This window comes from Oryzias latipes, chromosome 16 (genome assembly GCF_053564925.1).
Source record: "Oryzias latipes strain Hd-rR chromosome 16, Olatipes_Hd-rR_3.1".
NCBI lineage: Eukaryota > Metazoa > Chordata > Actinopteri > Beloniformes > Adrianichthyidae > Oryzias > Oryzias latipes.
Genome location: NC_136252.1, coordinates 21,092,195 through 21,107,849, shown reverse-complemented (window position 1 = coordinate 21,107,849; position 15,655 = coordinate 21,092,195). Strand labels below are relative to the sequence as shown.

The following is a 15,655-nucleotide window of genomic DNA, read 5'->3' as shown; positions in this document are numbered from 1 at the left end:
CACTATGAGTGGCAAGTATAGAAACGGTGATATGGCCTTTATTGGTGTTTTCTCTTTTAAATATGTAACCAAATTAAGAAAAAGAAAAAAAAATTTTTTTTGAACTATGGATAGAAGACACATGGTAAAAGCATGAGTCACCCTGATGATACATTTCTCTTTTGTCGTAAGATTGCAAATCAACTAGAAAAACATTGGCACAGGTTAAAGCTGAGACCAGAGCTCAACTCTGATCTTTGAGATCTACCACCCTGCATGTCCTCAAACTGACTTTGCCCCACCTGGGTCTTCAGGTGGAAATCCGAGCCCAAAATCATCTGATTCAGTTAATCAACAGAAAATAAGGTAGGATTAATTCCAAGAGGGTGGTAGATCCCAAAAACCATAGTCAGGCAAACCTGGTTTTCTGACTTCAAAGGAAGTCAGAAAAAAATTGAAAACCATTCATCATTTACATCAAATATTTTTTGGTCTTTAAAACATTGAAAATATTATGTCTGAAATGCTAATGTTGATTTTAAATGTGCTGTAAGCCTTTTTCGTTTTGTTTTTTTCTAAATGATATTATTTCTTCCATTGCTGATGAGCTTTTCTCTCTTCTTAAACCTCTTCAGCAGACAGGAAGCAATGCCCAGGGCGCCACCCTTTAAAAAGCGAACAAAGTTATCTCCTACCAGGGGGCCCATGGCAAACAATCCTGGCTCCTTAGTGCACTCATAAGTGTATGGATCGATGTCGATCGGGTTTTGTTTACAGGAGATGGGTCTTGTTGGGTCCTTACCCAAGTATTGCCCCTGCCCCTTCAGGAAGAACAGGTTGGGGTTGGTTCCAATCAGTACCAACGCCAAGGATATCTTGAAAGCCTTTAAGGAATTGTCCCCCTGCAGCAAACACTTCCTGTCGGACTGAAAGGACACCAAGCAGTGTTCTGGAAAACTGGTGTAGTCAGGAAATGGCCTCACACTGGCCCCTTCATCTGTACTTTTACCTGCAGCAAACTGGGGTTTGGGGCACATTTTTGCACACACCGACGAGGCAAGACTAACTGCCTGCGGTCTGCACGTCGCAGAGGAAGGGGCTACATTTGTGTAGGTCTGAGAGCACATCATGTTGTACACTTTGTAGTACTCCGGGTACAAGGTCTTGGGCAACTGCTTAAAGATGAGGTCTGGATTGTCTACGCTCTTGCGGAAAACATGCAGCACTTTAATGTTGCTGTTGCGAGCACACAGGACTGCATCGGCAGCACTTAAACCAGCGCCAATAATTAGGACCGGGTCAGAGTTCATATCTAGCCTCTTCTGACTTACAGCCAAGCCCAGTTCTGAGATGGTGTGGAATACGAAAGGTAGATCCTCCCCCTCTACGCCCAATCGAACTGGAGAGTCCGACGCACCAGTGGCCAGAACCACATTTTCAGCAAACAGACAGAAGGGGACATGGGTGTCACTCTGCACCTGCTGGTACCCCCTTATTTCCCAGAGAGCTCCAGCATTGTTTACACACTCCTTTCCATTCCCCCCAAAGCCCTCATTATCACCATCTCCCACTCTGCCATCTCCTTGATCAGTTTTCCCGTTTTCCAGAGTTTCCACCTCCTGCCCCCGGCACAGTTTCTGGACAGAGGTCACGTAGGTGTTATCAACAAAATTTTTCTGGAGACCCTTTAGCTTCACATAGTCACGATAATAAGTTGAGATCTCCTCCGGGGTGGCTCTGTCGCTGGTTACGTCCCTGAAGAAGTGAGGGGAAAAAATGAGAAACAACAGCATGGATTTAAATCAAAGTTGAACCCATTTTCTTTGCGCCAGGCTCTTTTACCTGTGTTTACCACCCGTCAAATCTCTGTAGTTAACGCCAGGAAGCTCCATCCAGATGCCCAGACTAATTGTCAACATAGATCCTTCCATTGCCTGAACAAAAAGAAAGTAAAACAGCTTTGTAGATGGAAATAGTTGACTAAAAAATGTGTAGATCCATACATTTTAAAAGATTGAACTTCAACGACTTACATGCCAAGCACCTCCAGGTGTTGCCTTCCCCAGAACCATGTGTGGGATGTGCTGCTGCTTGTCTCTCCTCCACTTAAGGACAGGAGGGAACTCGTAGCCGAAGTCAGCATTGGGGTGCAGCAGTGTGTCAAACAGAACTGCCACGGGATTCCTTGACCTCCCCTCAAGACCTTCACTTAAATACTCCAGATCCTGCAGTTAAAAAGAAAATTTCTTTGCTTCTTTAAACTTGAAGGGCGTGTTTAGATTATAGAGAACATGTGAAGGTTTTTACCTGCTCGGTTATGGGGACATGCTTGGTCTGCTGCAGTTTTTTGAATAGCATTGGGTTTGGGTGGACAGTCGTTGTGTCTAAGTAAGGTTTGTATCCACTGAGCAGGTAGGAGAGGCAAATACCTGAAGGTCCGTTCCCTGCAAACAAACCCAGCTTTGTTTGAATTGAACATCACATAATGGACAAGTGAGTTTGAAAGATGAAACGGGGTTACAGGTGAGATCAGGAAACCAGAAAGCTTACCAATAATAACCACAGGGAGGGTAAGTGGATGCTCCTGTGGCACGGTGGTCTCTTCTAGAAGAGGCATGGCTGCAGCCTAGGCCACTGTGAAACATCACAATAATAGAGGTGAGGAGGACTTCCAGACATTTCTGGAGCCATCTGTTGAACAGCAAATCTAAACGCATCTCTCCATTTGTGCTTTTGTTCCTCCACCGTCCCAACATTTCACTGGTGAATAATTTGAACAGGTTCAGACCGGTCTTCGTGTCTGCCAATGCTGCCGTTGTCTCATGTTTGCTTAGATCCTGTCGCCATCCTCCACCATCAGCTGACACAAGAACGTACACACAGCGGGAGAGAAAAAAAAGCCTTTATGCATCCTGTTATTGTGCTTCCACGCACAGCTATGACACTCCCTGTCTGTCTGGGGCTTCAGACACGTGAAAACACTGCACCACAACACAACGTGCCCCCGAGGTTTTTTTCACTTTCACGCCTCCGACGTCAGCACACACCCCCTGTCCCATCATTTAGCCTGCAGCGAGACTAGCCTGCGTTAACCCCGGCGTCGCTCCCCAAACAAAAGGGAGTTCTAATCAGATTTATGTAGGCTTGGGTCTGTTGTGAAACTTTGCTGTGGAACATGTGCAGAGTGTGTTTGTGTGTGACGCGACAGTGCCATTGTGTGCCCGACGGGCAGCAAATCCCCCTGATCACTCCTCTGAGTGGGACCTAATCCCACTGGGCCTGTTTATATCTTTGCTGCCCCTTTCAATGGCAGCAGGGTGAAAAGATAGTCCTGGCATGCTGACAGACCAAATATTGCAGCTTCAACCCAATCAACTGCTCGCTTAACACACCAGTGCCCACTGAAACATAACAACTCTAACGAATAACGCCCGGTTGCCAATTTTCATACCAACCAAAACACTGGCCACGTTGCTTCTGCCTTGTTAACAAAAACTGTCCCATTCTCCAAAATTCTCCCCCCTCCATCCTCTGCTCTGACTTGTGTCTGCAAACCAAAGATCCATGGATGTTTTTACCTTTTGGTCAAAGTCCATGGCGTTTCTTGATCATACAGTTAAGCCGACAGGTGGACGTCACCAAACCAAATCCATGGATTACATTTTTAAAACTTTGTACACATTTCTTCTTCATGAACTCTCCACTTCTTGGCACTGATGACAAGTAAAATCTTCTGTTCATCTGATAATTCTTAGAGCTGACAAAAAATGAAATAAAATCAGGTTTACCAGATGGATTCATACCAAGAAGCTTGCCCCACCTTGGTTTTATTAGCAAAAGAAATCTAATAACTTAGTGAACCTTTTTTTTTCTAGAGAGGAACATTTTTCAGATTTTTGATCATGCAGTTCCCAAAGTTCAAGTGTTATCTTTCAGCATTTGTAAGCTTGTTGCGTCACATGCATTTGTCCAGCAAATATGCTATGATGTGGACTTTTGTTTTTTACTTTTAAGAGCAAATACATACTTTTTTTTTAATCATCATGTTTTATCTTCACTATGGGGGGGAAAATGGTCTGCATCCAATTGTGAAACGACTTGGATGTTAATTTTTTTCTAAATACAATGAATTAACCCTAAAAATAACTGCGGTGAAACTGCATTACCCACAGAAAAAATGTGGCAGCAATAACCAAACTGAGTGGGTGTCTTTCCCATTGTTGCACTGTCTTCTTCCTCTTCCATCCTCCAACACGTGAGCTTTTTACAGCATCTAGGACGGACACTCTCTGCAGCTTCCAGAACAGGTTGTGTTATGATCTGTCCATAAAATAACAATTTAAGCATACTTTATATACCTTGTGACTCTTTACCCAGGCTAAAAAGTATTTGCCTTTGAATAAATGTGTCTATCTAGTATAATTCGTCTTTTAAGGCTTTAACGGCAGGTATCTTCAGAACATGCAAAAAAAAAAAAAAAAAAAAGGCCGACTGCCTTTGTGCGGATGTTGCATCAGGATGAAGTGACTGATGCAAGATAGCCGTCTCTCTCTGCTGGAGTCCCATTCACACCCCTGCTTCTTCAGTCATGACGTCCGAGGCACACATGCGACACGCCGTGCCATCAACATTGCATAATTTAGGTCAAACTCGCGTTTACAGCCAACAGTCGGTCACAATGTGGAGCTCTTACCGTACAGGGCTCAGATTCTGTCTCCAACTCGCGTTGTGCTTTACCGACCAGCGGCAGCCTTTTCTAACTGTATAAATAGTGAGCCGCCGGTGGGAGGACCTGCCGCGTCCACTCGTCTGGGGTCTTGAATGAGATAATAATCCAACCTCGTTCTCGTCATCGGGCGCGCGCGCTCACACAAGTCCGTGCGGTTAAATCCGATCAGGCGCGCTGAGGTCTGATCTGCTCCACTCAAGAAGAAAATCTTATATGTGTCCTGTGAATAGGTAAACAGACCGTAGGCCTCTTGCCTGCTTTTGTGGTGGCACGCGCATCTCTGCGGGCATGCTGCGCGCGCTCACGGACAGGGATGAGAGAGAGCATCTCTGTGGCAAGCGAAGCCTCAGCATCCTCACAGCGCCACTGACACCCGCCTGTTTTTGCAAACTTTCATCATCTGCCCCCAACAAGGTAGTGGTTGCATCCTTAGCACGTACACTTGACTGCAGAAGGAAAAGGATGGTTCTCAAGGACCAAGACTGTTTAGCATTAAAAAGACATAGACCCTGCAGCCTTTTGACTGCGCACACAGCTCCTAGCATGAAACTGAGTTATGATTGCATAAATCAAAAAACCTTTGTATTATTTTAGCAGTAGGCTGAAAATAAACAAACAAATAAATAAATAAATAAACAAACAAACCTGGAATTATGATAATCAATGCGTGTAAACGCTGAAGATGCGGAGCAATCTGACATTTGCTTGTTCAAAAACAGATAAATAGCTGAAGATGTTTGCGGAAACAATTTGCTCAATGCTGTTGAAGAAGTTACAATTTGCTTAAAGAAAAATGTTGTTTATAAATAATTTCTCTAAAATAAAAAAAATCCCTAAGGGCAGTGGAAATGCTCATAACGCTACAAAATTCTCAGGTTGTGTCTGAATTATCTCACCAGTCACTAGTGCACTTTGTGTCTTTGCCACCTTGTCGGGGTGTCCAAATCTGTGTGCATCAATATTCACCAGACTGGCAAATATAGACCATAATACATTGCAATTGATTTGTCATTTGAAACGTGTCAAATAATTAACAGTCCCACTATCTCTGTATAGAAATTGTGCAGTGTAAAAAACAGGTCATAAAGTTTTAAAAGTCTGGATTGATAAAATAAATAGCTTGTATTATCAAGATAGTCGGCTTTATGTACCATTCTAATGGCCCGTTTTTGAAGTAAAAAGAAGAGTGAATAGGTGGTTAAAATGTGTAAAAATTGTTCTGTGCTGTTAGATTATAATTGAAGTTGTTTTTTTTCTGTAAACTTGAGAATCTCTCCTACCACCGTTACTTAACTAACTTGTAAAAACAACAGCACGTTTGGTTTGTGCCCCACCCACCTCGGATTCTTTGTCCAATAGGAAGGAAGGACGCCATCGTCACTTCCGGCCCCTCCTGCAAACACATGGTTACTAGCAGCTTATAGCAAACTCGTCGAAATGGTCCACATTAGCAGGATTTGCTTGCGGAAGGTAAACATTAAGAGGCAAATGACTTGCATTAGGAGTATAAATACACATTCCTAATGTTTATCATACTTTTTCTTTGCCTTAAAGGTCAGGCTAAATGTCCGCTGGCATTAAGTTAACATTATGCTAAGCTAGCAATGAGATGTTAGGACGATGATCGTCACTGTTGTAAACATTGTATTCTGCGTAATTTTACCAGAGAAATGCAGAACCTAACTGTAAAACTTCAGTTATCCAGGAACAGTGTAGACACTCCAGAAGTTTTTCTTTCTTTCTGATTATAATATATGTAATAATAGCAGGAACCAGTAAATACAAGTGAGTAAATATTGCTCGCACAATTCCTGCAAGTTTTTTTTATATCTTACATATTTATTATATATTATTTCGTTTTTAATTGGTTAGTTAAATTAATTTTAGTTTAAATTATCTGCCGTTGCAACTCATGAGTGTTTTAAAGCTATATACTTTGCTCAAAAGCCCTTCGACTTTGTTTGATTAAATGATTGGCGATACAAAATAAGAAAGCAAATGTCATGTCCACATTATGTGATGCCAACAAATCTATCTAATAATTAGGAAATCATAGGACTGGATTGAAACAGCGTCTTTTTGTCACCTCTTCACAGTACGGAAACTTTGTGGACAATCTTCGCCTGTATGTCCGAGGAGGTGGAGGTGGCATGGGTTTGCCCCGTCTTGGGGGGCAAGGAGGCAATGGGGGGGATGTTTGGGTAGTTGCAAAGAATAACATGACTTTGAAGAGAATCAAGGACAAATACCCTCTGAAACGTTTTGTGGGCGGATCAGGAGGCAACAGCAGGTTGGTGCATCTTTTATCGTTAACATGCTTTGGAACTCGTCAGGATTTGTGTGTTTTCTGTTTTGGTCAGTGTACGAGCTCTGAAGGGGGAGAAAGGGACCGACGTGGAGGTCCCTGCTCCTGTTGGCATTGCAGTTACCACTGATGATGGAAGAATTGTTGGTATGTCAAGCAAATTGTATGTTTATTTTGTATGAAATGTTCTGCATCAGGTGTCACTCTTTTTTTTTATTCACTAGGTGATCTAAATGAGGAGGGCGATCGTGTCTTGGTGGCAAAAGGAGGTTCTGGAGGCTCCCTCTACTCTGCTTTTGAGCCCACAAAAGGCCAGGCTAAACACATACGGCTTGACCTGAAGCTCATTGCAGATCTGGGGCTTGTAGGGTGAGATTGAAAGCAAAAAAATGAATTGTTTTTCAGTCAGGACAAACAACTGAAAAGACAACATATTTAGGATTATTTAAGATTCTGATGGTCTCATGTCTGATCACCAATAGGTTCCCAAATGCAGGAAAATCATCTCTCCTGGCAGCTCTATCCAATGCAACACCTCAGATTGCAAGCTATGCATGTAGGAAAATGGTTCTGTTTTTGTGCACTTTGTTAATTTTAAGCTATGTTTTTCTTTTGTTTCTAAAATCTTCACTGTATTTTTTTTCAGTCACAACTTTGAGACCTGAGATTGGCAAAGTGATGTATCCAGATTACAAGCAGGTATGGAATCTATACTAATTCATCATTTTATCCTTAATGGTATTGACTCCTTTTGTTAACTGCTCTTTCTACTTTTTGCTTGGGTAGATTTCTATTGCTGATCTCCCAGGGTTGATTGAGGGGGCTTACATGAACAAAGGCATGGGTCACAAATTCTTGAAACACGTGGAAAGGACAAAGCAGCTCTTATTTGTGGTGTGTGGTGGCATGAAGTACTCATGTTGGCACTCAAACATACTTTAAGAGTTTAAGCAGCTGGAAATAAAATGAGTTTTGCCAGATTGTGTCATTTCTAATTTCAGGTGGATGTTTGTGGTTTCCAGCTTGCAAGTAAAACACCTTTCAGGTCGGCTTTTGAAGCTGTGCAGCTTCTTATCAAGGTGAGTCTTGACGTTACCAAAGCTTACCATATAACTCCTTTACCATCTCATCCTGTTCTATCCTCCCCTGAAGGAGTTGGAGTTGTACAAAGAAGAGGTGGCGTCCAAGCCTGCTTTACTGGTTGTAAACAAGATGGACCTTCCTGATGCTGAAGACAAATTAGCAGAGCTGAAGGAACAACTAAAGAACCCAGAAGGTGGGTTTGAATTTTTGTCTCTGTAAAAACAGTTTATAAGCTGTCCCCTAAAAACCCTCAAATGAAAATACTGTTTTTAACATGTTCTCGTGATATTTTTCTGATGATGGAGGACACATATAAAGAAAATTCAGCTAAAAAAAGCTCCCGCCGCTCTGCAGTCCTACAAAACCACACAGGCTTTTTGATTTAGGCAAAAAAAGTGAAATCATAATCAAAACATTTTATTCTCAGGTTTTTGAACATGCAGGGTTGTCCCAGTTGCCATGTTGCATCTTTTTTAAGCTCATGTAAAAAATGTGCTTAGCTGTAAGACAGAAATCCAATAAAATCCAGTGGTTTGCTAAAATATTGTGCTGCAGAATCTTTTTCCTCAATGTTTTGACTGTAAATTGAAATGCTGGGAAATCAGGCTTGGCTGTAACAAGTGGAATGATTTGGGGACATCTAGTGGCAAAGTTGATAATTGCAACAATTGAAAACCCTCCATCCGAATGCAAGAATACGTAAACGTCCAAAAGGATCTCCATAAGTGTTATAATTGATGTGCTCAAAAATTGTTGTTTATTTTTAGGTTGATATTGCAATGTATTAAAAGCTTAAATCTACATCAAGAATAGAAAACAAATTGATTCTCAACTCGACTTTCTCTTAACAGTTTTTTGATTGTTCTATTTTTACTTTCTGCAGAGTTTTCTGATTTGCTGCCTGGTGACATGATACCGAAGAACTACATGACCTTCCGACATGTGGTCCCCGTTTCCGCCATGACAGGGCTTGGAATCGATCATTTGAAAAGCTGCATTCGACAGTCTCTTGATGAAGAGGCCACCCTGAAATCCAGTGACGTACTTCGGGAAAAGCTGCTGAGACTTCGCTCGCACTAAAAGTTGTGAGAAACGTGGACTTTTTATGTAAGCGGGCTGTCAGAAAATAGCCAAATGCCCAGCGGTGAGGATGCAAGGATTCCTTCTTTGGAAAACCTGGGACAAGAGACTCTATCATATCTGAGGAAGATGAGCGTGAGCCTTCTCAATGAAACAGGGAGGATGTCTTTCTGCACAAAATAAAGAGTTTGATAAGTGGACAACAAAAAAAGAAGTGCCAGAGACAGATGTGTTGATGAAAGTTTATTTTTATATTAAATATATTACAATACTGAATGAATAAAAAGAGAAAAAAATAGGTGGGTTTTTGAGTAGTCTCTAAAGCACACACACAAATCAAAAAGAGTTTGAACTGGTTTCCAGGAGGAGAGGGCCTTTTGGAGATAATGTCTGTACAAAAATACATTCAGGTTTTTAGCCAAAGACTGAGCCACATTACTGGTGTGTGACTAGTAAGCAACTGAGGTTCCTAAAGAATCAGTCGGACCAGCTGTGTGTGCAGGAAAACGCTGCAGACGGCACGGGTATTGCTGCAGCCTGCAACATCTCCTCCTTCACAGAGAGCTCTCACAGTAGTCCGGGACACCTCCATCCTAAACTCCAGACTTCTGCACACCTTAACCCTGGAGTAGCTCGGAAAAGCGGCGAGTGGGTAGAGATGAAAGCTGTGACTCTGGGCAAACCACCATCCCGTTTCCCAACAAGTGTTCAAGCCTCGGATCACACAGATCAACACATGCTGAAGGACGAATATGTTTAACATGTTCCCATTCAAACTCATCAACAGACTTAATTACAATAATGCACTTAATTACACTTAGAATAGTTGATTTACAGTATGCTCAGAAAAAAGTGAACATTACAAAGGTACTTAAAAAAGAGAATTATTAGCACTATTATTCCAATACTGTGACAATGTTTTTGTCTATACAATCCTGATGCATACATGATGGACGAAGGTAAAAGTGGCCGCACTGAAACAACGTGACAAACTCCAGTCCTCAACAGCTTGTTAGCAGTGAGCCGTACAAAAAGTTTATACAGAAACATTCAGCGGAACAGGTGCTCGGAAATGACAACTTCTCCAGCTTGAATCCTCATTTAATCGTTCAGACCGTGAGTAGTCTGGGTAGAAAGATTTAGGAGGGCAAAAGTCTTCTCATGCTTGTTTCTCAGTGCGCCCTCACAGATAAAACCGTCTGGAGAGACTATTTAAATGGAACCGTCATGCCGTTGCTCTTCACAAGCTCAAACAGCAAGCACTGTACAGCAGAGTTTCATCACTAACAAGGCTAAATATTTCAGTCATCACAGCTAAATCGAACGCACAATTAAAATTCAACATTTTAGGTTTTGCTCATTTGTCAACCATGTTCATCCCTTTGTGAATGAACTCCAGGGGGTTCGTGGTGGAAAAAAGGAAAGGGGGGGGGGGGTCTTAATGATAGACTTTTCAAACTCGTATGTTGACACCAGGCACATCTATAACTACAACTAACACAACTTGGTGAATTCCCTCAGATGATGGCACAACTACTCAAACTACTAAATGAGCACTAATCATGAATCATGTCAGCAACTTTAATGAACATTTTTTGTTTTTTCCCCCCACACAAACGGGTGTTGCATTGTTTATTTAAAACAAAAATAAAAGAACACGCACACATTCTGTTTTTGATGGAAAAAGCTCGAGGTTCAAATCTCAGATTAAGAAATTATATGTAGAAAAGAAATCAGAGGGGTCATATAAAAAATAGAAACCTTGATAGAAGAACAACAGCAGCGCTTCTACGGCTTTCTGTGTCTACACCACAGTTGAAAGTAGCATCTAGGGTTCTTTCCTTCAAAATAAAAGCAGAAGAGTACTCTGTGTGTCATTTACTGTACATATTTACACAAACACACACACACCAAGTAACAGGAGTAAAAGGGTCAGGTTGTTGCCACCTCCTTTGTTGTGGTTTATAGTTGGTGATACAGGGGTTTTTATTGTCTAGAAAACTCACTGCACCTTTGCATGCTTTCCTTTTCGTATCAGATGTCTGCTGTTGTTCTAATTAACAGAAGATTGCTGATTACTCGGTTGTCTCGTGCATATAGTGTTGGACTTCATACAGTGCTTTGCGTGCGTAAAAACAGCAGTTAAAAAAATGTCCAGTGGTGATGCAGTGGCCTGCTCCTGGCTCTGCTGCTCCCTTTAAGGAGGAGCTGTAACATCTCAGTGGGGTTGAGGTGTGCAAGAAAAAAGATGGGGGGCAAGTAGTTGTGGTTTCTATGCTCTCCAGTCCCCATTTTCTTAAGCTTGAGCAGACAGGAAGAGCTCAGTCTGATATCCAGCTGCTCTGCAGCAGATGTGGTGCTTGTTTTTCTCCACACTGCCCTCTGCAGGTGGCGTCTGGAAAGACAGCCTTAAACAGAGCTTTGTCTACCTTCTGTTTGGTGGGGGTTGGCTCCCTTTCTCTGAAGTAGCCTCGAGTTAATTTTGTTTTCATGTTTGTGTTTTCCATTCGTAGAGGAGAAGAGACACTTGTGTTTCTTCCAGGGCTTTGGCAGGTGAGAAAATACAGCTGTTATATTGAGGTTTCCCACAGCTAGAAAGAAGAAAAGAAAAAGATGCATTTTAATTTTTCTTCCTGTTTTATTTCTAATTTTTCTTTAATACCACTAAGAATTTGTCTAAAGAAAGTCCTTCAATGTAAGATGCTTGCTGTTCAGGTTTGATTTTGATGCCTCGTGTTTATGTGAAGTACAGTATTGCAAACTTTAAATTAATAATGAAAGTCAAGTAACCTGGTTGATTAAGTAAATCAAGAAAGCTGGAGAAACTAGTGTTTCCAGAAACACAAGAGACTAGGTTTCCATACCTTCACTACTTCAGTTAAATGGTTTTATCTTTCATTCAGCTGAAAGTTGCGTGCCAAGCAAATGTTTTGCAAGCAAGTGCAAAACCTGGTGCATTCCAAGCAGGTTTTGCACTGTCTCGTTTTTCCTTTTTAAAACAAAAGCCAAACTACTTTCGTAAAATAATTGTAATGTACAGTGGTTTTCAAAAAATACTCATAACCCGTGAACTTTTCCACAGTTTTTCATATTATGACCGCGAACGTAGATGTATTTTACTGGCATCTTATGTGAAAAAACCAACACAAAGTGGCAAACAATAATAAAGTAGAAATAAAATTATACATTCTCATTTTTTCTTTTTACAAATAACTGAAAAGTGCAGTGTGCAAAAGTATTCAACCCCCCTGAGTCACTACTTTGTGGAACCCCCTTCTGCTGCAATTACACCTGCAAGTCTTTTTCTGGCTTTTTTGCTTTATTTAGTTATTTATTTATTTTTTGCTGTGCACATCTAGAGACTGAAATCATTGCCCATTCTTCCTTGCAAAACTATTCAAGCTGAGTTAAATGAAATGGAGAGCGTTTGTAAACGGAAATAATCAGATCTTGCCACAGATTCTCGATTGGATGTAGGTTTGGACTTTTACTGGGCCAATCCAACACATGTATATGTTTCATTTAAAACCATTCAATTGTAGCCATGGCTCTATGTTTAGGGTCGTTGTCCTGTTGGAAGGCTAATCTCTGCCCCAGTCTCAAGTGCTTTGCAGACCCCATCAGGTTTTCTGTCAGCTTTCCTGTCCTTCCTGCTGAAGAGAAGCAGCCCCAGAGCATGATGCTGCCACCGCCATCTTTGACATTGGGGATGGCATGTTCAGAGAGATGTGCAGTGTTAGCATTTTGCATCTTGGCCAAAATCAAATTTGGTCTCATCAAATCAAATCAAATCAAACTTTATTTATAAAGCACTTTTCATATAAAAATATAACACAAAGTGCTTTACATTAAAACACAACAAAATATAAAAACATATGACCAGAGTACCTTCCTGCTACTAATCAATAAAGCCCAGGCTTGTGCAGTGCACGACTAATATTGCATGACTAATAGTTATTTATATGGACAGATTCTCCCACAGTAAATCTTTGCAGGTCATCCAGAGTGAAGAGGTAAGAGGTTCATGTAATCCATGGACACCAGTGAAGATCACAAATCTTCAAGAAAAAGGGTTCAGTTTTCACTTGTCTTGTGGGGTCTAGATGACCCAACTCCCAATGTTAAAGTGCCTTGAAAAGCACAAGGGCTAATCAGTTCTCTCCCTGTTCAGTGTGTCAGTTTATGTGGACAACCATGTCTTCGGTTTGCAGTTGTTCCACACTATTTCCATTTGTAGATGATGGACTGAAAAGTTCTTTATAGGATGTTTAAAGTTTGGGAAATCTTTTTACAGCCTAACCCTGTTTTAAATTCCTCCACGACTTCATCCCTGACTTGTGTGGTGTGTTTCTTGGGCTTCTTAGTGACATTTGCTCCCCAATACTCTTAGCACTGTACAGAGGCCTTCACTGAGCAGCTGTGTTTGTACTGAGATTAAATTACACACAGGTGGACTCTATTTAGGTCAATCATTAGGTCATCAGGCAATGTCTGAAAGCAACTGGATGCACTCAGAGAAAAGGGGGCTGAATACTTTTCCATACTGCACTTTTCAGTTTTTTATTTGTAAGAAAAAAATAAATAAAATTATGTATAATTTTAATTCTGCTTCACAACTGTTTGCCACTTTGTGTCAGTCTTTCACATAAAATTCCAATAAAATATATTATCTTTGTGTTCATAATGTGAGAAAATGTGGAAACATTTAAGCCACTGTAGTTACTTAAGAGTATATACACACCATCATTAGCTGGCAAAACAGTTCAGGCAGAAAACAGAAGGCTAAAGAGGAAGTTATTTGTTTTTTCTTTTCCAATTTCGTAGAAAGTGTATGTTGAAGTTAATCGGGGGAAATTGACAACAGTTATGTTTTACTTAAGGGAAATTGCACTCTGATGTTTTGCAGATGACACCTCCTTCTTTGCCCAGACAACTGTAGAACATCATGAAACTGATAACTGCCAGTACAATTCTAAATGTGTGTTTGCATCTTATACTTGCCCTGGCACTCTGCCTGTTAGCTTTCCTCTGGTCATCAGGGAGCGGGGGCATCGGGTACGGGTATCTCCTGCTGGATGCAATAGATCCGGTGGATGAAGTAGGGGACTTGGCAGGAGACAATGTTCTGAAGAATAGAAAAAAAAGAGCTATTGACCCTTTTGATCCATTGCTTTCTCTAGATCAGCTGATGAAGGACTGAGTTGGCCAAAGACACAGACGAGAAAAATATCTGTGATTCTGGCCACAAAATCCTTCTGAAATGATCCGGTTAATCAGATTTGAATGTTTTTAAAGCGAGAAGCTGCTCTTTATGGGTCTTTGCAAAATGCAACAAAAAAGACAAAGCTATAAATAGATTTGAGAGGGGAAAAAATCCATACACGATATCTCCCAGCAATGGTGTTGGCATAGTCTTACATTTTTCTTGGTCTACCTCAGCAAGAATTGAGCATAAATGTTGCATTAATTGTGGTGGAAAATAACATTTATAGGCTTTTTTGTCACAAATTGATCACATCTGTCAGTTCAGCAGAATTTTGGTGACCACGAAATTAGACCTGACCAGAGCTGGGAGAGAACACAATGTTTCATTAGTTACACCTGCTCAGGTGCTCTTTGAAGCAGGAAAACCAGCCATTCACTTACAGTGCAGAAGGTCAGTGCACTTAGATGTGGAGATCTGGTCTCTACAATATACTAAAGTAACGTTATATGATGATGAAAGGCAATTTGTCACTTCAAATACAGCAAATTGATCAAACTGTTTGTGTCACCTACATGTCTTGATCTTCTGCAATGTGACTGGCATGAAGAGGACGTTGAACAGGTGAACCAGACAAAATAAACTGAGAGGCTTCTGAAAGTTTCTGACATTTGTTTCTATATAATTACAATCTAAAACGTTAGTGGATTTTCATTTGAGGTTAAAAAGGAGAGAAGAAGTGAAACCATTTGGACGAATCCCACTTTTGGAACAAATGATTTAACAAGAAGTTAGAACTGGCATTCAAAAGGATACAGACTAGGCAACATACATTTTTTAGAAGGATGTTGGTAAGTTTTTGAGAACTGCATGAAAAGATTAATAATTATAAGCAAATAGTTCAATGAGGCATTTTCAAAAGCATTATAAATCAATTTCCATTTGAATTTTTATGCTTTTAATGTGTAAATAAATAATATAGCATGTTAACCTTATGTCGTCTGAATGGGTTTTGCGATGAGGATCAAGTGATTAGACCCTCAAATTGAAACTGGGTCATACAGTCGTTTAAGTCAAAATGCAAGCGACTGGTCAGACATTATGTGCAGCTTTGACCATGCTGTTACTTGCCAACAAAAATGATCTGATGATGGTTTATGTCACATTAAAACAGAATCACAAAGAATCTGAAGAGTTTTGTCAACCTTCATACCACTGATGTGAAAATCAGAGAGGAAGAGAGCCCCTCCCATCTGCTTGTGCATTTACACCACTC

The 15,655-nt window shown here is 40.9% G+C and overlaps 3 protein-coding genes across 8 annotated transcripts in view; 1 reads left to right on the top strand and 2 right to left on the bottom strand.

The window, feature by feature from the left end:
* Positions 1-535: 535 nt before the first annotated feature.
* osgin2 (oxidative stress induced growth inhibitor family member 2) lies at positions 536-5,158 on the bottom strand. Of its 3 annotated transcripts, XM_020710200.3 has the most exons (7): positions 4,673-4,812; positions 2,768-2,839; positions 2,530-2,613; positions 2,287-2,423; positions 2,013-2,204; positions 1,822-1,913; positions 536-1,734 (listed from the first exon to the last, which is right to left on the bottom strand). In XM_020710200.3, exons 3-7 carry the CDS (start codon positions 2,594-2,596, stop codon positions 555-557), a joined length of 1,668 nt encoding a protein of 555 aa, XP_020565859.1. In that variant the 5' UTR covers positions 2,597-2,613; positions 2,768-2,839; positions 4,673-4,812; the 3' UTR covers positions 536-554. The 3 variants fall into 3 exon arrangements, with proteins under 3 accessions (XP_020565859.1, XP_011483563.1, XP_023819795.1); XM_011485261.4 differs by lacking the exon at positions 2,768-2,839 and having other exon boundaries at positions 4,673-5,158; XM_023964027.2 differs by having other exon boundaries at positions 2,530-2,839; positions 4,673-4,975.
* Positions 5,159-6,017: 859 nt separating this feature from the next.
* Positions 6,018-9,404, top strand: gtpbp10 (GTP-binding protein 10 (putative)). Its single transcript, XM_004077884.5, has 10 exons — positions 6,018-6,178; positions 6,805-6,998; positions 7,069-7,160; positions 7,238-7,382; positions 7,496-7,569; positions 7,660-7,712; positions 7,800-7,907; positions 8,015-8,092; positions 8,166-8,289; positions 8,980-9,404. The coding sequence occupies exons 1-10, from the start codon at positions 6,146-6,148 to the stop codon at positions 9,174-9,176; spliced, it is 1,098 nt and encodes a 365-aa protein (XP_004077932.1). The 5' UTR covers positions 6,018-6,145; the 3' UTR covers positions 9,177-9,404.
* adam22 (ADAM metallopeptidase domain 22) overlaps positions 9,405-15,655 on the bottom strand; it is a 64,291-nt gene continuing 58,040 nt past the window's right edge. For all 4 annotated transcript variants that reach the window (XM_023964022.2, XM_023964023.2, XM_023964024.2 and 1 more), the window contains 2 exons: positions 14,178-14,301; positions 9,405-11,767 (listed from right to left, as the gene is read on the bottom strand). In XM_023964022.2, the coding sequence (XP_023819790.1) occupies positions 11,747-11,767; positions 14,178-14,301 (145 nt within the window). In that variant the 3' untranslated portion in view covers positions 9,405-11,746. The remainder of the gene's footprint in view (positions 11,768-14,177; positions 14,302-15,655) is intronic.